The sequence below is a fragment of the Osmerus eperlanus genome, chromosome 14 (assembly GCF_963692335.1).
Source record: "Osmerus eperlanus chromosome 14, fOsmEpe2.1, whole genome shotgun sequence".
Classification (NCBI taxonomy): Eukaryota; Metazoa; Chordata; class Actinopteri; order Osmeriformes; family Osmeridae; genus Osmerus; species Osmerus eperlanus.
This window is the reverse complement of record NC_085031.1, coordinates 7774812-7787135: the sequence shown is the minus strand read 5'-3', so window position 1 is coordinate 7787135 and position 12324 is coordinate 7774812. Positions and strand designations below refer to the sequence as shown.

The following is a 12324-nucleotide window of genomic DNA, read 5'->3' as shown; positions in this document are numbered from 1 at the left end:
TCATTGATGGACCAAAATGACGAAGTAGGCTTATTTATGTCTGACTTGCGCACCTTCAGTCAGCAAATATTTTTTTTATTTGATACCTGGATGCTGTTGGAGATGTTTTGAAACAAGCTTCTATCGGAAGTCTGTTTAAGAAAGCTGCTAAAATAAAAGATGACATATGTTTATTTGTTTTTGAGTCAAGGACAAATTACATCTTTTTTTTATTCTGAGGATTTCACCACACTGAAAAAGTTCTAGAGGCTAACCCTTTGTGCTCAAAATGTCAATCTTGTAGTAATGTGAGTATTGTTACAGTGATTGGGTTCGTCTCTGGTGTACATTCTGTAAAGCCAGAGGGGCACCTGAAAAGTATACCACTGCTCAGTTTCGGGTGTTGCACAACATAAAAAATGACATTCTTTCATATGAAATGGTCCACCGAGTGTTTTGTTTTTGTACTTTTAAACCTTCTATCGTACCATTGTGACAAGCGTTGATATTCTAATTTTGTCTTCTTGGCTTTTGGCTATCACATTTTTACCCACTGAGTACAGTTATGTCCTCACCACCACTGTAAAATTAACACTACATTAAACACTCCATTTCCTCTATTCCTTTCCTGTATCATCTGAAAGAGCCCAGTGCCCAGAGGCAAGGAAACTTGATTTTCTTCTTTGCCTTGAGACTGTAGGCAAGGACCTCAACTAGGTTGGTCCTACTAAAGTTACATGTACCAGACTGTCAGGGTAGTGGTGTGTTTTAAATAAACACATTTCAAAAAATCCTTGTTTGAATATTGTGAAACTAACAGGTCACACAGTTGTTTTTCTAAGTCGTCCTCATGATCTGAGACAAATTGGGAAATGGTCCTCTGTTACTGGTTAACTGTTCTTTGGTATGTTAGGTATGTGTTATGTGGCATCTGCTCCGATTCCAGTTTCCCTAACCTACCCAAACTACAATTTTTTTTGCCTACTCTCATAAACTCTATTTAGAAAAAAGTAAGAACTGTTCCTGCAAACCTAGTACAGAAGACTAGTTCATGTTCTCTCTCTCTTTTTCTGTTTCTCTCTCCCCCCATCCCCTGCTCCAGAGATGCTCTCTACCTTTACTGAAAATAACATTCAGTGCATATGAATTCCTCTAAAGTGTTTGCTTGGGTGATACACTCCCATGGCTTAATCTTTTAAGGAACATTGCAGCACGTTCTGAAAAAGGTATTCCACCATGTAACAATTCACTTATAGGACAATAGTCAACAGAAACCTCTGCAAATGGGTTTTAATGAGAATCTCTCCTTAAGATTGCAGTCTGATTAGGCTAATGGGTAAAGCTGCAAGAGCTGACTGTCACCTCAGTCCATTTAATTTGTGCTGTATCAAGCCTTTTAAGATGTGCTGGTCTCAGTATTGCAGAATTTCCTCAAACCTGCATCCTGCATTGTGTGTGTGTGTGTGTGTGTTGTCTTTGAGTGTGGAACCCTGTGTCAGGTAAGGATCCTATTTAGAATTTGGCACCCTGTTCACAGTGCTCAGTCCTATTGTTCTAACAGCATAAGTAATAGTGGTTGGGTGATGTCGGCACCAGTTCACTCAGTATTTAGTAGCACCCTTAATGTGACGTTGAGGCTATTTGATATGTCCTGTTTGAGCTTTATCCTGCTGGGTTTCATGTTCATTTACTTATTATTTTAAACCACAGATTTATTATTTTCCTTTCATTCATTAGCCTTTTCACTCATTTAAAATGACAACTTTCCCTGTCTGTTTATAGTCCTATTTACAGTGTCTGCTGGGTTTGTTGTTTTCAAAAGACACAACAGGCAGAATCGACCATTATCTTTTGTATGCCCTGTCTCCACAGCCCCCCCCCCCCCCCCCCCCCCCCCACAGCAGAGGCCGGGATTGTGAGAACCTGTAACCTGAGTTTTACAATCACCATGGCCCATGAGAAAGCGTGTGTGCCCAGAAACCGTGCGTGTGTGTGTGTGACGCAGTCTCAGTTTACGTGGATGTTTGAAAATGGACCTCCAGCCTGCTGGCCCTTCCACGTCCCACCTGCACGGCCCCACAATGCCCCATTGTTCCCAGCCACTGTGGGATAGCTGTTATTTGAGAGGCGGAGGATGGCCTCTCCACCAGTTGTTATTCAGAGTAAAGATGGGGAACTATCTGGTTGCACTGTCCCCATACTTTATGTCACTCAGAGGAGCTACCTAGTCCCTGCCTGCAAGGCCCTGTTTATCACTTCATTACCTAGATGACGTTTTTTTTTCACTATTTACCATTTTGGTTTTGTTCTGTGAGAAAGGGTTTGGCTCAGTGGTGGCGTTTCACTAAAACCTAAGGGTATGGCATAATTCGCTCTGGCCATACAACAACGGCATTCCCGAGTAACAGAACCATAAAAACACATTATATCTAAACAGAATGTACAAAAATCCACCATGAAAGAATCCACGGACATACACAGACAACATCAGCACAAAAGAAAAAGAACAATCCTGAAGGGGGATCCAATCAGAGAAGTCGTCATTAAGACCGTAACAGCAGCGCTCATCGTGAGACCTCGTTATATTTGGATTTTCTTTAACAAGCAGCGTCGTGAGCGGTTTGTGTCCGGTGTTGTCTGTCTGAATGGCGACTGAATGCCAGGGTATGGTGACTGCCATATGCACATGCCGCCTCTGGTTTGGAGTTCTCTCCATGTGTTGACATGCTGCTATCAAAGAATGGCTTACACAACTTTAATGGCCCTTATTGTGATTCTTCTGAGCATTTTTGGGAGCTAAGATCATATTTCCATGACGAGGTGAATACACACACCTCTTCACTTTTATACAGACTTCATTTTATGACTCTTTCCATTACCTAGACACGATACCCCACAATGACTAATTTCAAATTAAACTTTCACTGTTTCCAAAACATTACATTTTGATCATATCAAAATATCTAATTTACACAAGTAATCAGACCCTTCTGTCTCGTATGCAGCACCAGCTTTGCACACCTGGATTTGGACAGTTTATCCCATTCTTCCCTGCAGATCCTCTCAAACTTGGATTTCACTAGAAGCTTTGGTGAAATGCAATCTTTAGGTCTTTCCACAGATTCTTTTGATACTGGTTGTCTGGGCTTTGGCTCTACCTTACAGCATGTTGTGTACGCACTGCAACAGGTGTTCTTCAGGCTTCTTTGCTCTGTTTGTCATTTCCTTTCTCAACACTGTAACCCAAATCTTCAAACCCAGTAAACATTGTTTTCAGAACCATGTTTGTAAGAATTACAGGGCTCATTTTAGGCCCATCCAATATCTCTGGCCTACTTGGATAACCCCACCAACAGTTTTAATACTGAATCTAACAAACATCTAACATTAGGAAACTTGCACACTAGAACATTTTCCCATTTACAAAATTAAGCTCACAGCAACTATTGCCTCAGGGCCAGTCCACTTCCTTGTTGGTACATCTTAAATCTGTTCAAACGAGTCTGCACAGAACAGGAAGTCTCTGTCTTCCTGTCCCTCCACCAGCTATGCTTTACTTGTTTTTCTCGGAACGATGTTCGTTAGTCGTGGTGGGAGAGCTTCCCTTTGCTATTCAGTTGACTAACGGAACAGACTGAAGGGGAGAGTATAGAAGGAGGCTGCAGCTGGCCTTTCCCTGCGTGTGACTCCCCATGTGGAGATGCTAGGCCTTATCGGTACGTTTCTTTTCAGGAGGAGATCAACCTTGCTGAGTTTTTCAACCCATTGTTAAGTTGATGGGCCTGCCATAACAATACCCTGTGGAGGGATTCTTGGGGTAAAGGCTGATATGTTTGCTTTAATGAGAGTTGAATTACATTTTATTTCCACGGAGTAATTGCAGTTATCAAGGTCTGTTGATAAACTAGGAAATTTAGGCTAGATTATTGGGTTTTGTCTTGGAATCTTGGAGTTTTGGATCAGGAGGTGTTGAATTTTTACTGTTGTTCTGTGGTTTAAGGCTTGTTCTCTCTCAATTAGCCTGTGATCCATGTGACATACCATTTTTGTTGTCCATGACTTGTACTGGCTATGGACCTTTAACATCATGGACTTTTGACCACCCCTCACCCCAGAGTCGACCTAGAGTTATTTTCAGTCCCAGAGACGAATGTGACCACAACCCAGGGGGCTTGCCTGCATTCTGTACCTACTCTCTTATAACCTTCTAAAGAGGGGGAGAGAGAGAGTCTTATTTACCATGGGTCATGAGGGAAGCACCGTGAACCAAGCTGACAGGCCTCATTTGTACGATGCACTGTAAATCTCAGGCTCAGACCGCTGCTGTTCTGTATCGTAACATCCTCTCACGGGAGGTGGAATATTTGTTCAGAAGCATCCCAACACCCTCCTCTACAGACCAGCAGCAGAAGAGGACGGGGTTGGTTTCTTCAGGGTCGGGGGACGAGGGGTCAGTTAGGCAGGGTGACGGGTTATGTATAGCCCTGTATAATGCCACTGTCCACAGGCCATACAGGGCCTCTAATGGTCCTATGCTGTTTTGACAAACTAAAAGGCAAACTTGTAAGACGCCTGTACTGTAAAGTGAAACTCCAAAGCTTGTGAAAAATGGATAAAAGGTTAAAAGTTTTACGGAGATCCCATGTGTGGGCACATCTTTGCAGTTAATGAAGCATGGGTACCTTTACCAGGCATAACTAAAAGGCAGTACTTTTCTTTTAAAGTCATATTTGTGCCAAAAGTACTCGTCAGATGCAGCGTCAGCTTTATTTGTATTGGGTAACTTCCTCCCATAGTGCTCTGTCCTCACGTCCGCCACCATTATGGAAAGTGTGTTCACGGCTTCATGTCTAATTGTCTTTTTCCACCGTACTTGTGCAGTCGTGACATGGAGAGCAAGGACACCCTGCGGGGGCTGCAGAAGATGGAGGACCGGCCGGAGGAACGCATGATCAGAGAGAAGCTCAAAGCCACCTGCATGCCCACCTGGAGGCACGAGTGGTTAGAGAGACGCAGTAGGAGGGGCCCAGTGGTGAGCAGACCTGTATCCACACACACACACACACACACACACACAATGCATGTACGCACACACACCACACACAATATACAGGATGTTCTGTCCTGTCAACTCTGACCCTAACCTCATCCTGTATGCCCCCCTCCCACAAAACCAAATCAGGTGGTGAAGCCCATTCCTCTGCGACCAGACGGGAGTGAGGCTGGCCGTCAGGGAGCGGAGGCTGGAAGCAGTTCACAAACAAGCTCTTCCTCCCAGAGCAGAGGCCGCCGCAGCCCCTCCCCCGGCCCCTCCTTGTCCTCCTCCTCTTCCTCTTCCTACAGCAAGACCTGTGGGAAGCCTGAGTCGCCCGGGGTGCGCAGGAAGAGAGTGTCCCCTGTGCCAGTGAGTAGCTGCCCTTTGTTCCTCCCCCGCCAACCCCATTGATGTTTGAACACAGTTCGCACCTGCTTTCCCCTCTAACCATTGTTTAACTGTTCAAATGTAACTTAGTCTACTTAGGTTAGGCAACACTTTGCATTAAGGTTACCTTAACTACCATGACAATACCTATAGTAAAGTAATAATAGGTTGTAATTTACACTTGTACATTGTTATTCATACTGCAATTTATTACATACTTTATGTAATAAAATGTGTTAGCAATATAGGTTGTTATGAAAGTGTAACAAGGCATAGCAGGGAAGGGGTGTATGCAGAGGACCAAGGCAGGATTAAATGGGTAACTGGATGTTGTAAAGGGGCAGTTGAAATTTGTTACCAAAACAAGATCAAGGTTGACATCCCCTTACCTCTGGAAAACCCGACCTCACCCATACCAACTTTCATTTGTGTAATGACTTGAAGTAATGAAGTGCAACTACATACTTCAGCAGTTTATATGGAACTACAATGTTGTTACAAAAGGTAATGCAAAGATTCTTAATGTAACCATTTTGTAAAGTGTTCACGAAGGTTGGAAGTTCAATGCTATTGATCTACATAGCTACAGCCAAATAAACAGTAGTAGTAGTAGTGGCGTAGTAGTAGTAGTAGTGGTGGTGATATCAAGTATCATGAATTTGGCTTGTCTTGCTTTGGGTGTAATATTGTGTTGTGTAGTTTCAGAGTGGAAGAGTCACCCCTCCCAGGAGAGCTCCCTCCCCAGATGGCTTCTCCCCCTACAGCCCAGAGGAGACCAGTCGCCGGGTAAACAAGGTCATGAGGGCCCGCCTCTACCTTCTACAGCAAATAGGACCCAACTCCTTCCTGATAGGAGGAGACAGCCCTGACAACAAATACCGGGTCTTCATTGGGCCACAGGTAGGAAAGGCACACATGAGCAATCAAGACTTTTCAAACTGACTCAGCAGACTCTTGCCTTCAAGATAATGTCAAACTTGACCTTCACTGTCTGCTTTAGACATATAGTTGGCACCAAAAGTCCTTTTCGAACAGTTCTCCCATTTCTTTAGGGGTTTGTAATCAAGACTAGACATTAACATCCCTCTTATGCTGGCACGGCATGATTGAAAATACCTGTTTAATGAAACGGCTGTGTAGCTAGCTTTTTGCAGTACCGTAAAATTAAGGGACTTGAATACCTACCTTGAATACATCCAGGCTTGGACAAAGACATACTGCCATTTTTCCGGCTCACAGTGAGGCATTTAACGCATAATGGCCGCTAGCAAGAAGGACTTTTTATAATGCTCCTTGTGACACTGGGGTGTGATCAGTCTTGCGCTAAAAGTGTTCAGCTTCAACACAACCATGTCATGAAGGGGGTGAGAGGCATTTTCCATTGTCCTCTGGGAGTTCACAACCATCTCCTTCGTCTTGGATATAGAGCTGCAGGTAGTTCCTGTCTCACCACCCAACAAGGTCATCCACCAGGCCCCTGTAACTCACCTTTTTAACCGTCCTGGATAAACCTTAAATGGAAGTGTCAGAGAAATTCTGCATATGGCATTTCATGGCTCTTTTATTTTCTTTTTTACACTCATTTAGTACAATGCTGGAATGGTATAGGCCTCATTAGATCTTACAACACAATTGTGAATAGTCTTGTTTTTAATGACTTGTTATAATGTGATCTTGTTGTGAGTCAGTAAAACTGTGTGTGTGAAAGTGTGTCCACACGTGTGTGTTTGTCAGAAGTTGTGTGGGAGTGATTGCATTTAGTGTGGTCCATCTAATCTGTCTGCCCCGTCTAATGTGTCTTCCAACTTTTTCTGTCTGACCCTGCAGACATGCAGCTGTGGCCGGGGGGCTTTCTGCATCCACGTCCTCTTTGTCATGCTCAGGGTCTTTCAACTGGAGCCCTCAGACCCACTGCTCTGGAGGAAAACTCTGAAAAACTTTGAGGTAACCTCAAACAGCCAACCCCCCACATATCCTGTTACCAAGCCAACAGCTTTATCTAGCTAAGTGACAACAAATACATTTTAAAAGTGCAATGGAACCAGAAATAATTTGTGATTGCCAGGTAGTTTCTTGGAGGACAATCATCATTGTCCATGATTCCAAATCATTCTTATTGGCTAAAACACCTGGTGGCTTGTCATTCAGGTCGAGAGCTTGTTCCAAAAATACCACAATCGACGCAGCTCGCGCATCAAGGCTCCCTCCCGCAACACCATCCAGAAGTTTGTGTCACGCATGTCCAACTCCCACACCACCTGCACTTCCAGCACCTCCACCTCTAGCAACGAGAACAGGTGAATGAACACACACACACACAGTACACCCTTAGTAGTACAACATATGCAAGAACCCTGTTTAAATGCTGCAAAGTAGCACACAGATGTACACAACCAATTGTCTCTGCTGCTAGAGACCAAAGGCAAACTGTAAAATATAAAGATTTGTAGAAGTCTACTTTGAAACATGTAAGAAAGATGTTTCGAAAAGGCACTAATGAAGTCACTTTGTTCCTATTGATGTGACATCTCACCTCTCGCCACACCTCAACCAAATGTGCCCCCTTCTTTACTCAATCGTGTCTCTCTCCCCCTCCCCATCTTTCTCCATCTCTGTCTCTCATCAGTCTGAAGGATGAGGAGGAGCAGATGTGTCCGATCTGTCTGCTTGACATGCTGGATGAGGAGAGTCTGACCGTGTGCGAGGAGGGCTGCCGGAACAAGCTGCACCACCACTGCATGTCTATTTGTGAGTACTGCAATAGTACATCATACTAATCAGTAAAGTACTACATACAAGTGTCAGATCTGGTCCATAGCCTCGACCATCCCTGAAAGTCAGAAGGCATTGCTCCTGTTTCTGTGAGTTTGCGTGCATGTGTCAAGTATGTGTTGGAGGGGAAACATGACTGTGTCATTTACATGTGAGCACGTGTACATAAGTGTGTTACAAACTCCAACCTACAGGCTGGTGCGTGAGCGCACACACGTCTGCGCCCTGTTCCGACGATGAATCATATAGTTCTCTCCCTTGTCCAAACCACAGGGGCAGAGGAATGCAGGCGTAACCATGAGACTCTCATCTGCCCACTCTGCAGAGCCAAGTGGAAGTCCCATGATTTCTACAGGTGATTCATTACAATGCCTCAACACAGCTTACGTGAGGGGGAGGGAACACTATTTTGTCTACACTAGCTATGTGTTATTGTTGTGGAAAAGACTGGGGAAGTGGCACAAGCTTCTCTGTTGGGTGGAGAAAAAACACCTGCCCCAGTACAGGTCCCATACACAGATGCACCAACGCCACCAACAGTCAGACAATACTATATGCAATTTAGGAAACAGGGTACATTTACTTTTTGTGCAAATTAATCAGTATTCATCAAAGACCCGTGATGAGTGTAGATAACTGGAAGTGAAAGACATGTTTGTCCTCTCAGAAAGTGCTAAGGGAGCTCTGTGGATTTTGTTTCAAATGCAACTTTGATTTTCAAAGATAGCTAGCTAACACAGTGTGCCACAACCAGCTCCCACCCTGTCAAACATCAGGTTTTAAAAATAGGCAAAAGCTAAGCATGGGGTACATATTCAAGCCAGCCTTTCAAGGATCCCATAGAGCTACAGATATACACACATATGCACTGCGACCAGCAGCTAGCCACCATAGCGTTCCAAAATTAAGCACACACTTGTGGTTTTAGAGAGACATGCTGGATTGTACACACTCATTGGAGCAGATTAATCCAAATCAGAAATGAAACACAGATCTTGTTAGAAATAATTGAATAGTTAGAGGACAGAAATAATTGAATAGTTAGAGGACAGACACTGAGTTTGTCAGACATCAAGGGACAAGAAAACAAAACCTCTCCACAATTTGATTGTCTTGCTTTCTGAACTTGAAGAAACACGCCACTAAAGATAATTAGTGGCTTGTGTTGCTGCCTTAGCATTGTATATCGGTGTGAGTGAACTGAGGTTTGTCCCTAGCTGGATCCACTCCATGCGGTGGTTAGGTAAGCTAGACAGACAGGCACCAGGCCTTGTTTTTTGTGTGCACCGAGCACCCCCCCCCTCCCCCCCAACATCATAAACACATTAAAACATTCAGGCATACTGTACAAACACTCCTCCATAACTATAAAACACGCAATTCTGAAACTGGACCCAGTTGTTTTTAGGGTCATGTGGTGTCACATGACCCTTATGCGCATACTCCAGAGTGGACCAATTTTTAAAAAATTACATTTTTCATGATCTGCAGTTTTAGAAATCCTATTTGATGGAAAATCTAATTCTTGTGGTTATTTATGGTTATTTTTTATTTTAATTGTACAATGCTATGTTGGTGTAGCACATCTAGCCCGAAACTAACTGTGGTTATCTCCACAGCCACGACCCTTCCTCCATCTCCATGGAGACGTCATCTGGGCATGCGCAGGCGGCAGCGTCCACGTCATCATCAACGCCTCACAGCGAGAGCTCCAGAGCGTTGTCCCAGGAGGCTGACTTTGCGCTTCCTCAATATGGTGTCCAGCAGATCCCCCAAACCTACAAAGAGCTGGCTGAGCCCTGGATCAAGGTGTGGGTCTGTGGGGGGGGGGGGGGGGGGGGGGTGATATCCACAAAGTCCCCTTGGGTCTTAGAGATGTATGCCCTTTTCACCTTGTAAACGTTCCTATTGTGATACGACTAATTTACAAGTAGTCTCCCTGTGTGTCTCCTGTCCTGCCAAGGTGTTTGGCATTGAGCTGGTGGGCTGCCTCTTCTCCAGAAACTGGAACATCCGGGAGATGGCGCTGCGTCGGCTCTCCCACGACGTCAGCGGCGCCCTCCTCCTAGCCAATGGCGAGCGCTCCTGCCTGGGGGCGGGGGCGGCGATGGCTGCGTCTGGAGGTGGGGCGAGCTGCGGTGAGGTGTCGGGAGACGTGGTGGTGGAGTCGTGCTGCAGCGTGCTCTCCATGGTGTGTGCCGACCCCGTCTACAAAGTCTACGTGGCCGCACTGGTGAGAACCTTTCACTGTTGGCACCCACTGTTATAATTAGAAGGTTGTTATTGATCGCTGTTGCCTGATAATCAGAGGGGTCAATAAGGAGCCGGTTCATTCAGCAATCGGTGTTTCACTACCACTTTAAAGCAACCATTTAAAGGTGTTGTTTTGAAAATGTTTGAACAACCCCCAAGAGAAACTGTGTGTTCTTACATAATTCCATGCATTCCCAGTTTCCACAACATTTACCTTTTTATTTTTCCAAGTGTCCCTTCATCTTGAACGCTACGCATGCAAGGATGTTTCCAGGGTTTACACCCAGCAACCACAGAAAGAGACCGGTTGCCACCATTCACCAAGCTGTCCAGCGATTGATTTGTTAGCTTCGCCAGAATCGAGCTTTCACCCTTTGCCCCCCCCCCTCCCCCCTATGTTGAAGTTATCTCCAAAGCAGGCTAAAGTTCAATTTTATAAACATGCTGGGATAGGCTTATAGTTTTAAAGTCCATTGAAGAGCAGAAGGTCTGAAAAGCGGCAGGGAACAACCCCAGGTCTTTTTACCTATTTATTCTTCTCTAAGACTGAACGATGGTTCTTAGTGAGCACTTTCTTTTTAATCAAAGTCGTAAAGACTCCATACCGATGACTTTTTCAGAAGGTGTCATACCAAAGCAGTCTTTTTGTCGGTGAGGACTCGCGGTTCTTGTGTTATTGAATTCTTGCACCTCGACCATCTTGACTTGTTTGAAAGTTCTGTTTGTCCCGAAGAAAGGTTTGTTTGTTCTTGTTCATGGGTTGTCTCTGCTGGGACTGTGTAGGCTATGGAGCATGCTGTTATGTGGGTGGAGTGAGACAGAAAGAAACAAAGAGAGTGGGACTTGGGGGTAACAGTGAGGCGGTAAGAGATGGAGGGATAGATAATGAGAGAGAGAAGTGGGAGGGAGTAGTCAGTAAAGGAGTATCCCTGACTGGTTTACATGAGAGAGAAAAAAGATAGGATGTTGAAAAGTTCGAGAGAGAGAGAGGGTGTTTGTGTGAGGGAGAACACTGATCCTCAAGTCTAGCTGTCTGGGCAGTATTCCAGTGCAACACTCATGCACCACTCCCCTCTTCTCTCTCTCTCTCCCTCTCTTCCTTCCCTCTTTCTTTCTCTATCTCTTCTCACCCTCTCTGTTTTCCATCTCTCTCCCTCTGTCTTTCTCTGTGTGTGTGTGTGTGGGGGGGGGGTCAGACTGAACCAATATGCTAGCAGCACCTCCACCCTTCTCCTGGGAACAGCACTTCCTGCTATGCCACCCCCTCCCCCTGGGTTTGTTGTCGGACTTTACTTTTCCAGTCATGTCATCGAGAGCCGTCAGGGTTTTACACAACGTGCCAACACAGTTTCCTTAGTTGGAACTCTTATTAAGTTGAAGTACAGCTTTCTTTGGGTGTGTCAAACCAGAGTTGACTTTGAAACAGGGTTGTTTCACTGTCCTCTAAACACATGGGGATAATATCCCCCTTGTATGTTGTAACAATATGATTGTTGGGACAACAAAAAGTGACGATCTGTCCGTTTCCCTTCGTGTTTATAGAAAACGTTGCGGGCCATGCTGGTGTACACGCCTTGCCACTCTGTGTCGGAGCGCTCGCGGCTGCAGCAGTTGCTTCGACCTGTAGTGGAGACCATCCTGGTCAAGTGTGCTGATGCCAACAGGTAAGACACACTTCTCAAAGAAGAAAAACTTCACTTACGGTTCTACAGAAGACAATATTCTGCTTGTTAGCTGCTGCCCTCTTGTGGGGAGAGGTAGAGACGGAAAACCGCATGCGGCAGTCAAGTATGTCAGTTCAAGTATAGCTGTCACAAATTGTAGTGTGGCACCTTCAAATATACACAAAACATGTTGTCTAATGCTGTGCAACCTACAATGAAGCACTTCTATATGGA

The 12324-nt window shown here is 44.9% G+C and overlaps 1 protein-coding gene across 1 annotated transcript in view; it reads left to right on the top strand.

Annotated features, from left to right (window-relative positions):
* The window catches only part of map3k1 (mitogen-activated protein kinase kinase kinase 1, E3 ubiquitin protein ligase), a 30265-nt gene that overhangs the window by 10359 nt on the left and 7582 nt on the right, over positions 1 to 12324 (top strand). The window contains exons 2-11 of the mRNA XM_062477652.1: positions 4861 to 5011; positions 5162 to 5383; positions 6101 to 6301; positions 7229 to 7345; positions 7550 to 7698; positions 8028 to 8149; positions 8447 to 8528; positions 9793 to 9982; positions 10137 to 10406; positions 11969 to 12090. Coding sequence (XP_062333636.1) covers positions 4861 to 5011; positions 5162 to 5383; positions 6101 to 6301; positions 7229 to 7345; positions 7550 to 7698; positions 8028 to 8149; positions 8447 to 8528; positions 9793 to 9982; positions 10137 to 10406; positions 11969 to 12090 — 1626 coding nt within the window. The remainder of the gene's footprint in view (positions 1 to 4860; positions 5012 to 5161; positions 5384 to 6100; positions 6302 to 7228; positions 7346 to 7549; positions 7699 to 8027; positions 8150 to 8446; positions 8529 to 9792; positions 9983 to 10136; positions 10407 to 11968; positions 12091 to 12324) is intronic.